The 20,601-nt window shown below is 40.3% G+C and overlaps 1 protein-coding gene across 9 annotated transcripts; it reads left to right on the top strand.

Moving 5' to 3' along the window:
• Positions 1-11,545: 11,545 nt before the first annotated feature.
• On the top strand, positions 11,546-19,165 carry wt1b (WT1 transcription factor b). 9 transcript variants are annotated; one of them, XM_069173790.1, is made up of 9 exons: positions 11,546-12,035; positions 13,670-13,792; positions 14,722-14,821; positions 16,200-16,280; positions 17,029-17,131; positions 17,245-17,392; positions 17,474-17,563; positions 18,269-18,352; positions 18,532-19,165. In XM_069173790.1, the coding sequence occupies exons 1-9, from the start codon at positions 11,618-11,620 to the stop codon at positions 18,651-18,653; spliced, it is 1,269 nt and encodes a 422-aa protein (XP_069029891.1). In that variant the 5' UTR covers positions 11,546-11,617; the 3' UTR covers positions 18,654-19,165. The 9 variants fall into 9 exon arrangements, with proteins under 9 accessions (XP_069029891.1, XP_069029889.1, XP_069029890.1 ...); XM_069173788.1 differs by having other exon boundaries at positions 18,269-18,361; XM_069173789.1 differs by having other exon boundaries at positions 17,026-17,131; positions 18,269-18,361.
• Positions 19,166-20,601: the final 1,436 nt, after the last annotated feature.

The following is a 20,601-nucleotide window of genomic DNA, read 5'->3' as shown; positions in this document are numbered from 1 at the left end:
TTTGTGTTAATCACCTAGACTTCCTCCGACCTTCATTCCCTATAATTTAGATTTGAGTCTCCTCTCTGGGAGATTAACACTGGATGTCTTGGATGAGAGTTACTGGGGTGAACCTGATCCCCCAGGAAAGGTTATCTGATTGAGCTGCAGTCCATCTTTGTGGACCACCATGGAAGGCCTGACCCAGAGCTCCAACCTGGAAACACTGCCAGTGTCAGAGGGCAGCTCTCTTCCGCCAAACGCCCGCTGACCTATGGGCGTGCGTGCTGGGCCTCTGTACCGAGTGGGATTCTGTGTATCGTTACCATGGCAGGTCACAAGGTGATTGAGGTGAAGAGGGTAAGTGAAGCAGGAGGTCACCTTAAAACTCTGGAGTCGTATTACTAACACTTGGGTGTTGAGCAGTCTGTGTCCCAGGGTGAAGATACATTCCCAAGCTACACTGCTCACAGTTTATCTGTCACAAAGAAATGTATATTTTGGGTGATTCATGGATGAGTCGTCATGTTGTGTCATAATTTCCTAAAAGTCTGTTTGTCACATATTTCTCTTTTCATTTACAGCAAGGGAACTAAACTGTTGCATTCAACAGGATAAATACCTTAAAATAGTGTGCTAGGGGGGAAATGGCTGATGAAGTGTTTCACCATAGTGCTCGTATGATGCGTCATTCTGTTGGGAAGGCAAGTGCCTGGTACCAAATCCCACCTTGTACGCTGTCATGACAAAGAATTTATAGCTGTTTCTGTGAAAGTGTGCTTGTGTAACTCTGAGGGTTTCATTATCTGATTAACAGCTGTTGTCAAGTGCCTGGTGTATTTCAAGTCCAGAATAAGAGTTTTGGAGGCTTTGAAGCTCCAGTTGCATGTGAGACATTGTTTTCGTCTTCTTCAAAGGGTCTTTAAAATGACACAGTCTGTTGTGATGCGTAATAGTCTTCATAATATTCAAGGCAGAGTCTTGAAAACAGCATTGATACTGGACTACGGTAAAACTTTATAAGTCCAAGGAGCCTGTACCTGGTACATGCATTAAACTGGGCTTTAGTCTGTTCTTTATCATTCTGAATCTAATCTGGCAAAGCAGACTTTAAAGACCAGCAACAGATATCACCCATTTTTCACTTTCACTGATGTCAGATGTTTTTGTTTTTTTTGTTTTTTTTTGCTGTTGCATGTGTGCTGAATTCAGTGAAAGACTGATGGTAATTCTGCTTTTGTCAGGCACTCTATTTTTTAGAACACAAGTTCCCTCAAGGTTGTGAAATAATTACATATATTGCCAAAGGCAGTTCCTATCATTTTACCTTTGCAGAAAAATGTAATGTTTCATATTGAATTCAATTAAATACAATTCTTTCTTTTTTTCCCCCCTTGTTGGGAAAATGTTATGAGTCCACAGAATACTAAACATAATTTTTTATTATGACTAAATATTTTATCTCCATTGGGGGGTGAAATTTATTGAAAGTTCAGTCTCATTAAACGATTTCCAAACAGAATTAAGTTCCTTTTGGTAAAATGTTAATAAAGCCTACTATATGTTTTGACCTGTTGTTTATAATCAGATATATATTGTGTGGCTAACTACAGTGGTGTGAAAAAGTGTTTGCCCCCTTCCTGATTTCCAATTTTTTTTGCATGTCTGTCACACTTAAATGTTTCAGATCATCAAACAAATTTAAATATTAGTCAAAGATAACACAAGTAAACACAAAATGCAGTTTTTAAATGAAGGTTTTTGTTATTAAGGGAGAAAAAAAATCCAAACCTCCATGGCCCTGTGTGAAAAAGTGTTTGCCCCCTCCTGTTAAAACATAACTTAACTGTGGTTTATCACACCTGAGTTCAATTTCTCTAGCCACACCCAGGCCTGATTACTGCCATACCTGTTCTCAATCAAGAAATCACTTAAATAGGACCTGCCTGACAAAGTGAAGTAGACCAAAAGATCCTCAAAAGCTAGACATCATGCCGAGATTAAAAAAAATTCAGGAATAAATGAGAAAGAAAGTAATTGAGATCTATCAGTCTGGAAAAGGTTATAAAGCCATTTCTAAAGTTCTGGGACTCCAGCGAACCACAGTGAGAGCCATTATCCACAAATGGAGAAAACATGGAACAGCGGTGAACCTTCCCAGGAGTGGCCGGCCGACCAAAATTACCCCAAGAGCGCAGCGACGACTCATTCAAGAGGTCACAAAAGACCCCACGACAACATCCAAAGAACTGCAGGCCTCACTTGCCTCAGTTAAGGTCAGTGTTCATGACTCCACCATAAGAAAGAGACTCGGCAAAAATGGCTGCATGGCAGAGTTCCAAGATGAAAACCACCGCTGAGCAAAAAGAACATTAAGGCTCGTCTCATTTTTGCCAGAAAACATCTTGATGATCCCCAAGACTTTTGGGAAAATACTCTGTGGACTGACGAGACAAAAGTTGAACTTTTTGGAAGGTGTGTGTCCCATTACATCTGGTGTAAAAGTAACACCGCATTTCAGAAAAAGAACATCATACCAACAGTAAAATATGGTGGTGGTAGTGTGATGGTCTGGGGCTGTTTTGCTGCTTCAGGACCTGGAAGATTTGCTGTGATAAATGGAACCATGAATTCTACCGTCTACCAAAAATCCCTGAAGGAGATTGTCCGGCCATCTGTTCGTGACCTCAAGCTGAAGCCAACTTGGGTTCTGCAGCAGGACAATGATCCAAAACACACCAGCAAGTCCACCTCTGAATGGCTGAAGAAAAACAAAATGAAGACTTTGGAGTGGTCTAGTCAAAGTCCTGACCTGAATCCTGTTGAGATGCTGTGGCATGACCTTAAAAAGGCGGTTCGTGCTGGAAAACCCTCCAATGTGGCTGAATTACAACAACTCTGCAAAGGTGAGTCGGCCAAAATTCCTCCACGGCTGTAAAAGACTCATTGCAAGTTATCGCAAATGCTTGATTGCAGTTGTTGCTGCTAAGAGTGGACCAACCAGTTATTAGGTTTAGGGGGCAAACACTTTTTCACACAGGGCCATGTGGGTTTGGATTTTTTTTCTCCCTTAATAATAAAAACCTTCATTTAAAAACTGCATTTTGTGTTTACTTGTGTTATCTTTGACTAATATTTAAATTTGTTTGATGATCTGAAACATGTAAGTGTGACAAACATGCAAAAAAAAGAAATCAGGAAGGGGGCAAACACTTTTTCACACCACTGTATGTGTGAATCTGTACACTAGTCTGGTAAAACCACTTAAAATTAATACTTGAATTTTTTTTTTTTTTTTATGTGGTCAATATGTCTGTACTGACTTCATCCCTGTTTGCTTCAGAGGAAATATCACATGCTGATCCGAAACTCCTGGCGAATTGCCTGCTCAGCCTCCTCAAAGATAAATGACTGTGTGTTAATAGTTGGTTGAGCCCAGGTGTCTGCTTTCTCCCTGTCAGCTCGCCAAGTGGTGAGTATCCATGTAAACCAGTCTCATGGTCATCATCCAACATGGCTGCCTACCTTCCACCCACTAATTGTCTGGTTCCCACAGTTCTGCCTGCCTTCACAGTCTCTGAAAAATCCCCTTGCTCAGGCTCATCTATCAGCCAGTGACCTTGTCAGAGTGCATCGCATGAGTAAATCCCCCATTTCCCTAGGTGGAGCAAATTGCTTGTTAATTACTTATAAGCCGATGCATCCTTCCCTAAAACGCACACACAAATGGAGTTAACAAATAAATAAAACTAAGGCCTTAAACAGGGCTGAGTCCAGAGTCCACAGTGGTCCATGAAGTCCCACTGGGACATTCGAAGGGACTTTAATTGTCTGCGGCTGTGGAGATATACAGTACAAACCAATCCATTCTGTATCCGTGTGTTTGCACACAGGTCTGTGTGACATAAATGTTGTCATCATCCTTGAATATTCCACTATCATTTTTACAACCATAAGCCCTGACGTCCACCACTATGAAGCCAAAAGTGCATCACATGCAGCCATGACAACTTTGGAGTAGGTGTGTTTGTAATTGAAGTAGTCGCTGCCAGACTTTGGAGTTGCTTTATGTGGTACATGGTTTCCACCAATGGCACCCAAACATGGTGGAAATTTCTAAACTCCCCAGAAATCCCGGGTATGTCCATCCACTGTGCCTGGGACAGAAAGTCAACAAATTCTGATTCACGTCTATGTAGCAGAGCAACACGTACTCTAACTGGGTTAGTATAGATAGATCCAGTTGTGCTGTTCATGTTAAAAGTCTGCACACAGCGGACGCAGATGCAGAAACCATGAACTGGCTTCATATTAAACCCTTTACATGCTCCATGGTTTTATTTTGCTGTTAATAATTTGATATCCAGTGAGTGTGCCTTGTTTTTCTACCCACTACTGGCCACACGTTAATTTATAGAACTTTAAAAACTTAAAAGTTCACTTCATGTGTATAGAAAGCAGAATGTGCGTGTGCGTGCGTGCGTGCGTGCGTGCGTGCGTGCGTGCGTGTGTGTGTGTGTGTGAGTACTCAAACTGAATGCCTGAGGTCTATTGTGATAGCTGTTCAGTCCCTGTGATCATTTATCTCGTCTTCCACCAGATGATTGACCGCACAGCCCAGCTTCAGTCGGATACACCTCCGACTCAGTAAAATTAATTCACAATTTCTTTTTTTTCAGTCAAATAGAATTTTATTGTCCTTTCGTCTGTCTCCTAGACTTTTACTCAGCCATGTTTCTCAAGACATCCTCAGCAAAAACTCACACATGACCGGTAAAAAGAAGGTTGCTACGTTAAATACTCCAGTTGCCTTGCCATATCAATTAATGACCAGCCTCATATCATACCAAAGACTGCAGCAATCAATCAGTATAAGCTGCATTTGTGGTTCTGAGCTATCTGAGGACATTAATCTCCCGATGTGGAAAGAGTGTGCTCTGTTTCAACCTAATGACGGCAGCAAAAATAAAAGCTACAGTCTTCCAGGAATTCTGACGTTCCTGTCTGGATAGATCGAGTCACTGCTGTAGGACCGGGGTCCGTTAATGATGGAGTGGTCTCTTGTCATCAGACAGTGTTTATATTCCACACACTCCCGGGTTAGGAGGGGCAATTGGAGTTTAAAAGGCAGAGTCAAACAAAGAGTCAAATTTGTTTCGATTGGGGATACATTGTGCAATGTTTGGCTTGAAGCTATAGATGCCACGTTCAGAAATACTAATTAGAGGTTAAACATATGTTAAACTGTGAGACCCATCCCCTTTGAGATGTTGTTTAGACTGTTTTATCAGAGCTGATAAATAAGATGGTGAAGACAGAGAAAAGGCATTCAAATGTTATCAATAATGAATTTAATTGCTCAAATACATGAAAAAAAAAATCTATAAAATTAAACAGATAAAATGAGGGCTGGAATTTTTTTCAAAAGGAATTTTTTTTTAAGTATTTAGTTTCAATCTATAAAATGACATTTAGCCCACAGGAGCATAGCATGAAAACTGTTTTGCAAATTCAGCTCATCTTTATCAGCAGTCTGTAATGTTTACAACCCAAAGGTTTCTGTACATGATTGTGCAGTGATTGAGAAAGTTGCAGTAAAGTGATATTCCCCTAAAGTCAAGTGTCAAAGGTTACCGTCACTTTCTGTGCTTGTTGTTGTAATTTAACCATTTTCCCATCACTGTGCTCATACCTCAGAATCATCCCGTAAACCTTTGCTCCTCCACCCTCAGAATGAGGCTTAAGGGTATGACAACAGAGAGAAACCGCCAAAGATATGTGAAAGGTTTTCTGATGACTGCTTACGCCCTAGCCACAGCTGCTTGGGTGTGACAGCACAGAAGAGGCTGTGGTTTACTGTAAAGAGCTGATAAAGGCCGGCCTTGATCCTGACACACAGGCACCTGGTGGGATGAGACAGAGGTTATTCAGCAAACTCCAACATGATACATTTTTCCAAATTAGAAGATGCTCAGAATTCAAACCTTGTGTTTTTCATACGACAGATTTCGGTGACCCCTCTGTGTCTTCGACCAGCTTAACTGTTTAGTTTTCTGATGACACAATTTCATGCTAGTGATCATTTTAAAATTCTTGCTCATACATTCCCATACTTCTCTTTATAGCATCGGAGTCACAGCTTTGACAGTACAGAATGTAAGTTCATGAGTAAGACAGAGATGTACAGTGCAGAAGAATATCTAACATTTTTTATTCAAATGTTGTAATTAATACGCCTTTATGCAGGTTTTCAGAAGTATTATCATAGTATGTTTGATTTGGAAAATATCCACATCACCTGTATTTTTTTTAAAGTAAAGACTAATAGAAGAATATTCAGTTATGTAAATAGAATTTCTGTTTTTATTGATGGAAACATAAAATGCAAAATTAAATAGTTCATATTCAATATTTTTCTTACTATCAAACATAATTAAAAAGATATCCATTCTGTCCTGTAGACTTTCACTGTCCAACTGTTAAAAACATAATAATTGAGCTACACGGTAGTGACATGTGACAGTAGTGACTTCAGTAGTGATTCCATCCTGCTGCTCGCTATAGTGCAACAAACATGCATTAATCCGCTGCTGGAAATAAGTCTAAACAAATACACTCTTTAATTTGACTGGTCAAATTTGCTGAGTGCCCAGCTAGCTAATTATTTTGCTTTTTTCAGGTATATATTTCAGTAAGAACAAACTTGCTTTAGGCTGGAAAAGTCAGATATTACTGAGTAACAGACAGTGCATTGTTGTTTTGGCTCTTTCAGTGGTAAATTGTTGACAGTAATGAAGATTTCAAATACTGCTAGCTTTTTCCTTTAATGACTTTCAGTCTGCAGTAGTTCTTAAGTTTGATCTGAGTGTTTATATTACCTGTTCTGTGTGATGGAGGAGCATCTAGCTTTGTAAATAAATATGGGAGGGTGTGTGTGTGTGCGTGTGTGTGTGCATGTGTGTGTGCGTGTGCATGTGTGTGTGTGTGTGTGTGTGTGTGTGTGTGTGTGTTGGGTGCGGGGGGTGGGGGTGGGTGGTCATCAAGAAGAAGCAGACAACGGGTGTGGGAAACATCAATGGACCAGTGTTGTGCCTGACACATGAACCGTAGAAATGCCCGCTCTCCCACACATCTCTCTTCTCTGTTTCTTATCACCAGTCTGATATGCCACACTTTGAAGAGCGCTCAGAGTTGATATGAGAGAATTAAAAACTGCCAATTGCTGTTTGTGGGTCCTTAAGAAGAGGAACCGTATAGATGTTGTTTACTGAAGACTTTGGCATTATCTTCGAGAGGAATTCATTTTAGGTATAAAATAAACATTTCCAAGTGTGCTTTTAAATGTTTAGAGCGATGACTGATGATGACTGGAGTATTTTTTTTTTTTTTTATCTCACAGAGCAGAGGCCTGGCTGTTGCAAACTTCCTAATAGTGCTCTGCAAGCAGCGAGTGGAGACAGAGGAATATTGTTCTGCCTGAGTTTTGTTTTAAATAGTAACCATTTCCTCAAGCTGTGGGCTGATATGAGGGAAATAATGAAACATTACAACATACGACTGCTAGGTTTGTTATCGGTTTGTTTCCATGCCCACAAAGAGAAGTGAAGGACTTATGCCACTGTCAGCACATCAAAATAACACCTGTTGCTCTTTGGCAATCCTCTCCTGCAGGCTGTTTTGACAATTATATCACACAATGTTTCAATACTGATAGCTAATATTTAAAAAAAAAAGTAAATAAATCATGTCATTTTAAATCACAAGTGCTCATGATTTAAAAGAAACCACTTAAAAACATGTCTATCTTCAGATGCAGTAGCATGAATGCAGATTTTTATTAAAATGGAAAAAGTAATTTATTTTTCGTGTGTTCTGGAAGGTCACATATCTTTCCAGTTTATCATGCATCTCTCAGGCTGAAACAAACCCTTCTCAAATTCCCTTTTAGTCATCATGCTGTAGAAAGCTCCATTCCTGTGTATTTCTTGTTAAGGGTCAGAGGCAGTACTGACCATTTCCCTTCTTCAGCACAGTGATGTTGTTTTAAACCCTGAGTTAACCAGAGATTGATCTGAAGAACGGTTGTATGTGGGGACTGCCATCCGTCATAGGGCCTGAAAGGGTTGTTTTCTCCCGGCCCTGTCACCTTTGATGAATCCCCACTAAAGACTCCACAGTGGAAGGCACAGCCAGCATTTGCCTTGGCTCAGACTCGCTGCGTTTCCTCTCCCTCTCTCTGAGTTTTGGCAAGATCCTGTTAATCGTGCCACAACCTTTTGTCCATGAAGTACATTATTTTAGCTTGTGTTTGTTTGGGATGGGCGGACCACAGAAGGTTTTTTATTTATATAATCTGTGTTTAGTTTTTAGGGGCATTTGTAAGGTTATGACCATTGTAATGGATGTCATCAGATACGGTCTGACGATTCCTGTTACAAAACTGACAAATACACAACACGTCGTACATATGAGGTCCTCATGTCTCTTTACAGGAATGGGGGATTTGTCTTGGACATGCTATCAAGCTGCTGCTGCTGCTGCTGCTGGTTAGGTTCTGCACCAGTAGCCTGAATGTTCACTATCCAATCACACTGTGATCAGTGCTAAACACTGCGGTATCTGAAGGGCTACAGAAAGTAATCCTTCAGCTGAATTTCAATTAGGGGATTTAGTTTGAGGTTACTGAAGGATACACAAGTGAAATTGTGCAATAATGGCTGACAACAATAGTCACTGTAACGCCACCTCAGCATTCTACTAGCTGATTTCATCACTCTTACAGAAACCCCTCCCCTCCTTTCCTCTCCCCTCCCCTCCACTCCTCCCACACACACACACACACACACACACACACACACACACACACACACACACACACACACACACACACACACACACACACACACTACCACCACCACCACCACTACCAACACCATCTGCAGAGTTTTTCCTTCTCTTTGCCCATTTCAAGTGCCCTTCCCCCCACCCACAACTTCTTCTAAAGTTTATGTAGGGGTCAGTGACATTTGCTGGAATCCTAAACTCTATTCCAGATGGTGATGACAGAAACTGGTTAACACTCTTCATCTTTATTACAGCACAAAAAAAATGATATAACCGTGTCTAACGAATTCACTGGTGGACAATTTATCTGCCATGTTGTGACTTGATAAACATGATGAACATGTCCAACTGACACACATGATCCATATTTCAAGCTCTCTGTTGTGATGTATAATTTACTCTTCAGTATTCCAATATGTAATCACTTTGTAAGTCTTATTTTATTGTATTTTAAAGTTTGTTGTAGCAAAGTTTCAAGATTGTTGTAGTCAACCTAACTGACCCTAATGTCACACTGAATGTAGCACAGTATGTAAAAAAGAAAATGATTTATAACACACTGTGACTTCTTCAAGCTTTTAAGGAAAGGAGGAATCCGAGTGTTGATCTGACAAATATTACAATGTTAAAAGATCCACAGCAGCTGTCTTCATTTTATAGGCATATTGAAGTTACTGCATTCCTGAGTAGTTCCACTTTGAGTTAAGCTTGAGTTAAGGTCAAAACCCCTATCTGGTGCATTCTCATGCACACACATGCACACACACAACTCCCCCTCTCCTCCACTAATAAATAATTATCATTTTGTGTGATGTGGCTTTGCTCCAAGGTCATGCAGTTTATGTGAGCTGCTTTTAGCAAAACAGTACTATATCCAAACTGAGAAAATTCAGAGCACACTTTCTGTATGTTTTACCAGTTTTACATCTTGAGTAATAGTTATTATTTAATCTGTATATTGAAGCAATTCCAGCAATGTGTTTTGTTAAACATGTATTGAGAAAAATACTTTTAATTTAGGATATTTCAACACATACACTGGAATAAACACCTTCATAAAAAAAATAGAGCTACAATGTTAGGAAAACAGAGATTGTATTTGTTTTGACTCACCGATTGTTCTCTTTTGTTATCTCTTCCCTTCATGTTGCTTCATCCAATTAGAAACTTATTATGAAAGTGGATATATTTCCGAAAACAGGTGTGTCAGGAGTCAGAATTTTTTTTTTTTTTATACACTTTATGATGAACACCTGAAAGAATGGCTAAGTGTTTTACAATGCATCTCAGTTTTAGTTTTTGAAAATACATTTTCAAGCTATTTTAATGAGCTTCACATATGTGTAACTTTTACTCAGCAGTACAAGTTCAGATTTAAAGAAATTTTTGGAACATATACAAATAAATTGAATTACAATTAATTATTGTGCAAACACAGACATCAGCACAATGAAGACTTTACAACTCTTTAACTCTATACTTCCACTCATGTAGATGTATTACGCTGTCTCTCATTTTCAGACAAGGCTAAAGTGCAATATGTACGATTTTAGTCCGGTCTTGTGAACCACTTTGTATTTTAAGAGGTGATAGTGAGTCACTTTATCGTCCAGTCCAGCTGTAAAGGTTTCGGCAGTTCAGTTGAATTTTGTGTATTCTGCCCTGTCATCAGTTAATAGTCGGCTTAACTAAAGATTGTTAAATTAGACTTTATGGACCCAGCAGTGGATTGACTAACGGTTTGTGTTGTCATTAACTGCATAATTTGTTTTGAATTGTCCAAACAAGATCAATACGCCTGATCTGTTTTCTACATAAAGTTGCGTCAGTTTGGTAGATAGCTAAACGGTGAGTTAAATATGCAAATGACATACAGCTATTCAAACTGGACCAAACTGAACTGTGTTTCAACAAACTGGCTAACTTAACCTATTAACACTGTCAGCAATAATAGGCAGTTAGTTAGGTTACTTTTATAAGCTGTCGCATAGCCAACGTTAGCATTAACGTTGGCTATGCCATTGATGGGCTGTGGCTCGCTGGTTAGCATGCTCACTTCAGTAGCTTTGTAACATAACACCTATATGTTTTTGAGATAACATAAAAACAATTATTTCCTCACATTCTGTTGATAATGGGTTGTTTTTTTTTAAATTTTAAATTAGAAACCCTACACATTGCCTCTTTAAGGAAACACACACTTCACTGCTTCTTGGACACATTCATACACTGTCACCCAAACACTCAATAGGAGCAACACTTAAACTTGAGCAAAGCGTGAAGAGCAACACCCCGTCATGCAAATGAGACATTAGTCAGAATCTACTCAGAAGTGCTGTCTGTGGAGAATCAAGGGAGTCATCCTCATCTCAGCCTCCCTCGCTCCTCCCCCTGTTCACTGAGTTATGCAGTATTTGAGCCTCCAGGACAATAAGGAAAGCCAGACGTTATAGAGACAGAGGAACAAGGTACTGTTACCCTCAGAGAATCCCACTCCAAATCCACTGCAGGTAACGTGGAGCTGGGAATTTGGCATCCAGAATTTCTTCATCAGTCAGTTAATTTCAATAGTCTGTCTCCTCATCCCATGAGGAAGGAAAGATGGCTCCTCTAGCGCGTTGTGAGAACTGATATTTATTTCTGCTGAAGAGCTTGCTCTAATCTTATTGCTTCAGATAGCGTTTTTGTTGCACTCTGAGGAGTTTATTACCGTGAGACTTGTTAATTTCCCTACTGTGTCTTCAACTGGGATACCACCACTCCTTGTTTGGACTGTCCTAACCTGCCTTCCCCAATGCTGACCGAACCATATGGAGCCATGTCTTTGGGGTCAGATGTTCGCGATCTGACCCTCTTACCACCAGCACCTCCTGTGCCATCCTTACCAGGATCTGGTGGCAGCTGTGGGATGTCTGTTGGCGGTGGCCAGTGGAGCCAACTGTTGGACCTCCACCCTAGCTCTCCCTACAGCTCCCTGCCCTCCCACCACTCCCTCATTAAGCAGGAGCCAGGCTGGGGGACCGCCGACCCAATCGAGGACCCACACTGTGGACTCGGGGCCTTCACAGTGCACTTCTCTGGCCAGTTTACGGGCTCAGGCCCCTGTCGGGTTGGGGCCTTCGGAGAGCCGACTGCAACCCAACCAAGGATGTTTCCCAATGGAGCCTACCTGCCTGGCTGTGTGGACAGCCCTCCTGCACCCAGGAACCAGGGTAAGCATGCTCATTACCAGTCCCACCTCTGTCTTCTCTCTCTGAGCAGTGAAACACAAAGAGCAGCTACTATCACACACCAACCAATCTAACCCTTAATTTGTTTTACAGGCCTGTGTCTGTTCTTGATGTAGCAATGTTTAGTAGTTGTCAAAAGTGTGGTGCCTGAGCGGGGTGTTATTAGCTGTACTGGGTCATTCTGAATCACAACAACTGTGAGGGCATCAGTCTTACAACCCACCAGTCCTAGGTTCAGTTAGCAAGCTATGACATAAATACCAACCAGGTTATTAAAATATACATGAAAATATTTAATGATCTAATGATAGTCATGAAAAATAACTTTAATTTGAAATTAGCCAAGACAGGAAGCTAGGATACTGAAATCACTCATCAGCTGATTATTAAAAAAGACCTCAGAGCACTGTTAAGTTTCTATTTTAATGTTATATTTCATACTTTTTGGAAACCTGTGTAAAGCTTTCCTCTTGCTGTCCCTGTGATGTCCCTTGATTCCAGTTGCTGTGTTAATCAGCAAATCAACCTCCTCTGCTAGAAAAAGAAAGGACACGTGAAAAAAAACACCTATTTATTTAAGATGTCTATTCAAGAGCATTTCTTTCTTTCCCAAATCAATTAAATGGAATTAAATTGAAAAACAGTCTCAAGCTATGAACTTTGAATCATAAGCTTGTATTTTGGGGATTTTATTAAAATCCTAGACCTACATAAATCAGATCAGAGGAAGTTCAGCTGCAGGCAATGCAATCTTTACTTTGGATGAAACTTTATTTTTGTTTCAGTGTTAACATAGATATGATGTTTCTACCTTCACTGTAAACAGTGTTTGTGTCTGTTGGGGTTTACTACACATAATTTAGTGTGTGTCTGCTTATGTGACTATCAGAGATAATATGCATGGCAGTGAGCCTTGTTTGCCCAGTGGAAAGTAGTTTTTGATGAAGTGAAGTGATATCTGCAAGCTGCAGGGATTTAAGAGTTTGAGAATCATTCTTCTTAGAAACTTCAACTTCCCTACTGGGCCTAAATTTGGATATCACAGACTGTCCACATTATATGTGCATGTAAAATTACAAATTGCATGTGCTTATACATTAAGATCAATTTCCCCTATCTTCTGCTTTAACTTGCTCTGTGCTTCACTAGAAAACACTAAAATTACAATAAAGATCTAAAAATCCAAGTGCTAACACTTTTGCAACCCCAGCAAGTTTAAGTTTTAAATTAGCCCAAATGCAATTCATTACTCCACAACCTTGTTTTTTTTTTTTTTACTGAGAGTATTCAACAGTAGCTCATCTCAGTCTGTCTGTGGTATGTTTGCCAAATTTCTTTTTCCACCTGCCATAAATATTGCAACCACAAGGCCAAAGATAGATGGAGGGAAAACTAATATGTTACAAGGAAAGAGGATTTACTTGTGTGATGAATGTCTCTCTGTGGTAACCCTGCCAGGAACTAAGAGCTACTACCAGCGGGATATAGATAACTGACCAGATGACTACAGACCACTTTGAAAGCTTCAGAATGTTACAGTCATTTGTGAGCCGGTGAGCTGATGACTCGACCAGATCATTTTATTTCTGTCTCCTCTCTCTTTGTTTTTCTCTCAGGTTATGGAGCGGTCGGTTTAGATAGTAACCCCAGTTATGGTCACACTCCGTCTCACCACACCCCTCAGCTCTCCAGCCTGTCCTTCAAACACGAGGACACACTGTCACCACCAAACAACATAGGTAACTCTCTGCGCCCTGACTTGTTTTCACGAAATTGATTTGCAGACTGGAAGACTGTCATGTCACAGCAAGGTTAAATAAGTAACCCACAATTTTTCATATCAGAACACAATGGCCATTATCCACTTTCCTTCATCTCTCTCCATCCCTGTCTGCGTACACATTCATATACGCAGACATACATAAACACACTCTCCCTCTCGCTCTTTAAGCACACATACGGTTAATGACTCTGGAAATTATAACTTGAGGAAATGGCTTTATGTGACTCTGTTGGAATGTCAAAAACTGTCTGGGGGCCAATATACTATATGAACCTGAAAAGGACCAGTGTTTCTCATTGACATATCCTCTCTTTGAACAGAGGAACTATGCGTGCCTATGTCTTAGAAATGAACTATTTTTCATTTTGAAAATATATTCTTGTGTGCATGGGTTTTGTGTATGTCCTGAAAAAAAAAATGTATAAAATGTATATTATCATTTTGAGATGAAGATAGGTTTTTCAGCTCTATATGACTAATTAGTTAGCTGTAATGGGACAAAATGCAACACATAAAACTCAGTGAGAAACCATTTTAATACCAGATTCATCACTCAAGTCATTTTTTTCACCAAATTAATTTGGTGAAAAAAATGACAGCTTCTGTCTATACAAATGTGAATGTTTACTGTTTTGTATTTGTCCTCTCTGATAAACAAAATTAGTATCTTTGTGTTTTGGACTGTTGTGTGGCCAAAACAAGCAATTTGAATATGTCAGCTCAGATCCTAGGAAATGATGAAGAGCATATTTGTAATCTTCTGATCTTTTAAAGACAATCAGTCAATTGATTAATTGAGCAAATAATTGTATATTAATTGATTATCTAAACAACTGGGAGTTGTGACCCTGTTTTGAAGCAACTTTTGTATTTTCTTGTATTCAGTTGACCAGCAGTATCCGGCTCCTAATCCCATGTTTGGTTGTCACAATCCTTCTGAATCTTGTCCGAGCAGCCAAGCTCTGCTGCTGAGAAACTACAACAGGTACTGTTTCTCTCTGCATGCATTTATTGTTGCTATATTTGACTCACTTTTCCTTGAAATAATATAATAATAATTCCCTTCAACACAACTCCACTCTCCTCAAATGTTTTCAGACTCCTCGCACATTTGTTAATGTCAGATTCTTTCCACCGACACCACAGGCAGCTTGCTCACTAGCTGGTAATTTTTAGAAGTGTGAACTCTCACTGATCCCACATTAAGCCCTGTGTTTGCTTCTACACTGTCTGGATTGTGAATCCTAATTTGTTCTGAGGTTAAGTGCTGCCCACTGGTGCTCAGCAGGCCAAAACAAACAGTGAGTGATGTACTGCTGATGTGTCTGAGTCCACCCTGAGGAAAAACGAGGAGAAAAGTAAAAGAGACAAGTTCAGTGAAAGTGAGAGTTGCGAGAAGGGTGGGGAAGCTAATGTTGGAAATCTGCTCATTTGAACCTCGAAATGTGCTTCCAACTTGTTTTCATTTTTGATGCAAAACATCTCAAAGGGTAAATTAGGATCAAATTCTTTAGATGCCGGCCTGCGATGTTATTGGAGAAAAGGAACATGTGCAACCCAAATACTGGGACAGCAGCTGATAAGAAGAGGGAAGACTGCACTGTTGTTAGAGCTCATGGCATGAGCTGGAAACCCTCAAACAAACAGAAACATGCACACGCATGCACATGCTCACACACACACACAGTGTATATATGTCAGATATCAGTGAGTCTTTCCACATTTTAGCATAGTTCAGAGCTGATTAGCAAACCATCACGATCCTTCCCTCAAGGACTTCTCAAGGAATGCCGTCCAGAATTCCCCCCGAAACTGTTTCCCGCCATTAATGATACTGAGGACAGAGTGATGTCATGCACTGGTCCATGGTGTACTAGGCACGGAGGCACTCGCCCCCACAGAACACACAATCGCATCTTCAAGTGTGTGTGTGCGTGTGTGTGTGTGTGTGTGTGTGTGTGCATGCGTGTGCACTAGTGTGATCTGCCAAGGTAAAGAATGGCTCAGTGCCCGTGGTTTTTAATGAAGCCTGAGAGGAGTGTGGTGGGTGGACAGAATGTGTTAATAAGCGAACCATTTGGAGTTCCCCTTAATGAAACATTTTAATTTTCTGTACAAAGGAAGATAAGTGACAGGAGGGAATTCACAGTAACCGAAATATTAACTGTGATTTTTAAGTTCAAGGTTTTCCAAAAATAACAAATGAACAAAACCATAAAAATAATAATAAGTTCCCTAAATCTGTTATGATCCCAGAGCTAACCATGTCCAAAAACCTTTAATTTATTAATGTATTATGTATTTTGTTCCCCTATAATGTCACAAACCAAAGTCTTTTTTACTGTGTTGTATGTTTTACACAGTGATAATTTGTACCAAATGGCCTCTCAGCTGGAGTGCGTAACATGGAACCAAATGAACAGCCTGGCATCATCCATGAAGAGGTGAACCTTTTAGAATAAAAAAAAATAAAAAAAATAGCATGCTGTACTTTTCAGTCTTAATCAATGATTGAGGTGGTGCAGAGGAGGAGGATAATAATGTTTGTGTGTCGTACTGTATGTTTTAACGACTGATTTAAATGAGGACACTTTGACTTGATCTAATTTCTGCAAGGACTTTGTTTTAAAGCTAAAGCCCCTCAAACCTTGGCTTCAAGTCTTAAGTACTTTCGACAACATTTGATATTCATGACACATTAAATCAACAATCAAATATCAATTTACCAAAAAAAAAAATAATTCTTCAGCTTTAAAAAGTATTTAACTCTGAAAATATCATCTAATCTCCTTTATCAGAATGTGTAGGTGTTTGAAAACCAAACAACACAAAAACTGTCATCAAATTCTGATTTAGATGTTGCTTAACTCTGATTGGCCCACTAAAGAAGGTGACATCACCTTTTCCTCTCTGTGGGTCGCTGTCAAACCACTTCAAATCAGTGCAAAACACAAATGTAGAAATCTATCGCATGAAATAACCAAACAGTTCCAACTTTGGCAGTAAAAATATATCCATGTTGGACGCCATCTCAGTAATTTACAAGCTGAGTGAGAGTTTTCAGTTCCTTTAATGCCATGTTAACGTCAAGCATTTAGCTGTGATGTTTAAAAAGTGTGTTTTATATTCTCTCAGACAACCTGGCATTTAAGTTACGGTATTAATAAACTTGTTATTTTGTCCTGGCAGTAGTCATGCAACCAGCTACGATGTTGACCACTCAGCCCCACCTCCACCCATGCTCCTCAGCGCCCAGTATCACATACACACACACGGTGTCTTCAGAGGACTTCAGGTTAGTCAGACCTAATACTAATTAATACAGATACATACAGTGAATACACACATAAACTAAACGTCTGTACTACAAGGCCCTCTGTGTTTTTCTTCCTCCCTTTTTTTTTAAAGGATGTCAGACGGGTTCCTGGTATTGCTCCTCCAGCTGTGAGGCCCTCAGAGGCCAGTGAGAAACGTCCCTTCATGTGTTCTTATCCCGGCTGCAGCAAGAGATACTTCAAGCTGTCACATCTGCAGATGCATGGCCGCAAACACACAGGTGAGATCGATGACATGATTTGTACCCACTTTTCCCTGCTCAGACCTAAATGTAATGACGATGGCGGGTTTTATTTTGCAGGAGAGAAGCCTTACCAGTGTGACTACACGGACTGTGGCCGCAGATTCTCTCGCTCTGACCAGTTAAAGAGGCACCAGCGCAGACACACAGGTACAATGGTGCTAATCTAATGTATCTCTAAAAGCTGTACCTCCCACTGAGGATTGTGAGTTCATGACCTCTGTGGTTTTTTTCAGGGAGTTTAGATGTTGACATGAAACCTGGGGGATTTTATATTCCACAATGTAGCAAAATAAAAAAAAAATAAGGAAGATTCAAGTATTTGTAGACTCTATATATTTGTATATAATATACAAAAATATAGAGATAGTATATATATACTTTTTGGCAAATAAAAAAGAATAAATATTTTGAGGATTTAGTATTTCCTGGCACTGTGGAGAAAGTAATAAAACAGACAACGTAACAAATCAAAATAATCCAAACATTTTATTAGATTTAGTTTTGGTCAGTATTTTCTGAAGTAGACTTTGGTTATTGTAATCAGTGCTTAATTTTTTCTGAAATCCTGACAATGACAATTATCAATGAGTGTTCCAGGGCTTAATAGATACATAAAAGACTTGATTCATTATTTTGTGTGATTTCTAAAAAAAAAATATTTGAAAAGTCAATGTTGTCACATTAGAAAGTAGACACCAAGCTGTGTTAAAATTGTAAAATCTCCCTCAATAGTGTTCATTGAAAGGAAAAATTGCTCTCCCTATAGTCATATGTTTAAACGTTTGACCCTCACCCCACCCTCTTATCATTTATGTCTCTGACGGTGTTGCAACCATCTTTGTCTCTGTGTAGGAGTGAAGCCCTTTCAGTGTGAGACGTGTCAGAGAAAGTTTTCACGGTCAGATCATCTTAAGACGCACACTCGGACTCATACAGGTAAAACAAGTGCGTATACCTTTATTTTCTACCTCTCCATCCTTTTCCCAGTGCAATTTTTGTTTTGTTAAGATGGTCCTCCTGATTTTAATTCATGTACAAGCTTTCAATCCAAAGGTTGAATTCATTCTAAAGCAGTGCTTTCCCTTGTTTTTCCTTGTTTGTCCCCTCCCTGTCAGGTGAGAAGCCCTTTACCTGCCGCTGGTCCAACTGTCAGAAGAAGTTTGCCCGCTCTGACGAGCTGGTGCGCCACCACAGCATGCACCAGAGGAACCTGACCAAGCTGCAGCCTGCCATCTGAGCAGCGAGAGGAGGAGGAGGAGGACAAAGAGGAAGGTGACAATATGTTGTGCCAGCTAGTGGAGAAAGACGCCTGGAGCCTGGTCAGCGGTTATGGTGCCTTGCCAGACTTGCTAAAGCGGTGAGCACAGCTGACGCCTGCCTCAGCCAGACAGACAACGTCAGGAGAACAGACTCGCTGATGATCCATGAGATCTCCAAGATGCACCTCAAGTAGCACTCGTTCTGGTTACCTGACATTAGAACTCAGACTTTGAGAGGGTACAGTACCACATTCATTCTGAGCCAAGATTTTATATGCGAGATGAGGAAAATGTTGATACACTATTTTGTATATTTTAGTACACTTGCACTGGCTTCTTGTTTCATTGTTAAAATGGTCTCACCTTGAAAATGTGCTGGATATTGTAAACTGGATTTAGGAAGTGGACAGTTTGTCACTTTTTGTCCATTAAATTGAGAATTTTTACTTTGGGGAATGTCAACATCGTTTATGTTCTTGAAATATACATGATGCTCACCAAATTGCTTTGTGTGTATATATATATGTATATATATATATATGTGTGGTGTATTTGCTTACCATTACATGCATATTCCTTTGGTATTTTCTGTGTTCCTGTAAGTCTATAAAATCTTGATTCACATGGGCGTCAAGGATAAAAGTGTGTGTGTGTGGGTGAGACAGAGGAGGTGTGGGTGTTGTCAGGTTAAGAGGTGGTGGGGAAAGAGGGGAGGTGGTGGTGGTGGGAGGAGGGGTGACAGACAGTAAAACAGCACCCCTCTGTCACTCTGACAGGGTGCAGGTCTCTCGCTCCTAAATCTCAGACACACATCTTCATAACTAGGAACATCTGGAACCCAATAAATCTCATTAGAAAAGAGACATACCTGACTGTCAGCAGGCTGTACTCCACTGACTGCCCCCTTCTGCACAGGCTCGGCCCCAAACTGCACAAACGCACATGCTCAAGTCTCTTGTAAATATTAGCCTCCAGTCCAGAGCGGCACTTTACATCCCCGAGCCACATGATGGCAGTATCAGCCTTTTCGGCCCAGCAGATGGTACTTGAGCTGTAAGCGCTGGAGTGTGACTGAACTCATATACTGCTTTTACTTTACCTCCTCAGACTGCTGATGGCTCGTGTCCATTTTACTCGTGCCCTTAGCAGTATTGAGTATCCACAATAAATATGGTAATGTAAATGAAAGTGAGAAACAGAAAGGCACATTCAGAGTACGCCCCGGCCCATCAAATATACATGATGTGGATGGAGTTGTGTGTCAGCTCGTGTGCAAGGCCATAAGAGATGGGATGATTCAGCTACAACAGGTATGTTAATAAAATATGACTCAATGTGGGCAGAAAGAGATGTTGCATGGCTCTGTGGGCTAATTATGTTATATACCTGGAAAAGCAATGTAAACACGCACATACGAGCAGGGTATGCTTAGCTTTTGGCTATATGTGTTCACACATGGAAACCTCAACCCACCTTTACCGAAGGCATCAACTCGTATACTGAACAGAAGCACACGTACAGTACAGTAAAGTGCACACACACACTCACACCTGTACTGCTTCTTTGTTTTCCACTGCAGACCTTTTACACTTGCCAAACTAACAAAGATTAAAATGCCTTTCTCCTGTTCAGGGTCAGTCGGCTCATTTGAAGTGGTGATTCAGGTTGTTTTCCAATTCGCATAATGGTTGCGAGGTAGTATCTCTGTGATGTTCTGGTTTTTTTATGTTTCTTAATCCAGTGCACTTTTATTAAGACAGGCTTCTCTTTGTTCTCTCTCTGCAGGGGTGTTGGGAAGCAGAGGAAGATCAGAGGGACAGCAGAGTTGAACATTTTACTCACTCCAGTTCACTCTTAACTGCAGACTGCCAAGGCTGTATGGCGTGTGAGGATCTGATGCTTACTTACCACCATCATTATCACTCC

The sequence above is a fragment of the Embiotoca jacksoni genome, unplaced genomic scaffold (genome assembly GCF_022577435.1).
Source record: "Embiotoca jacksoni isolate LCO1_2020_lvr unplaced genomic scaffold, fEmbJac1.0.p SCAF_6, whole genome shotgun sequence".
NCBI lineage: Eukaryota > Metazoa > Chordata > Actinopteri > Embiotocidae > Embiotoca > Embiotoca jacksoni.
Note: the sequence above shows the minus strand (reverse complement) of the source record. Positions and strands in the feature narration are given on the sequence as shown.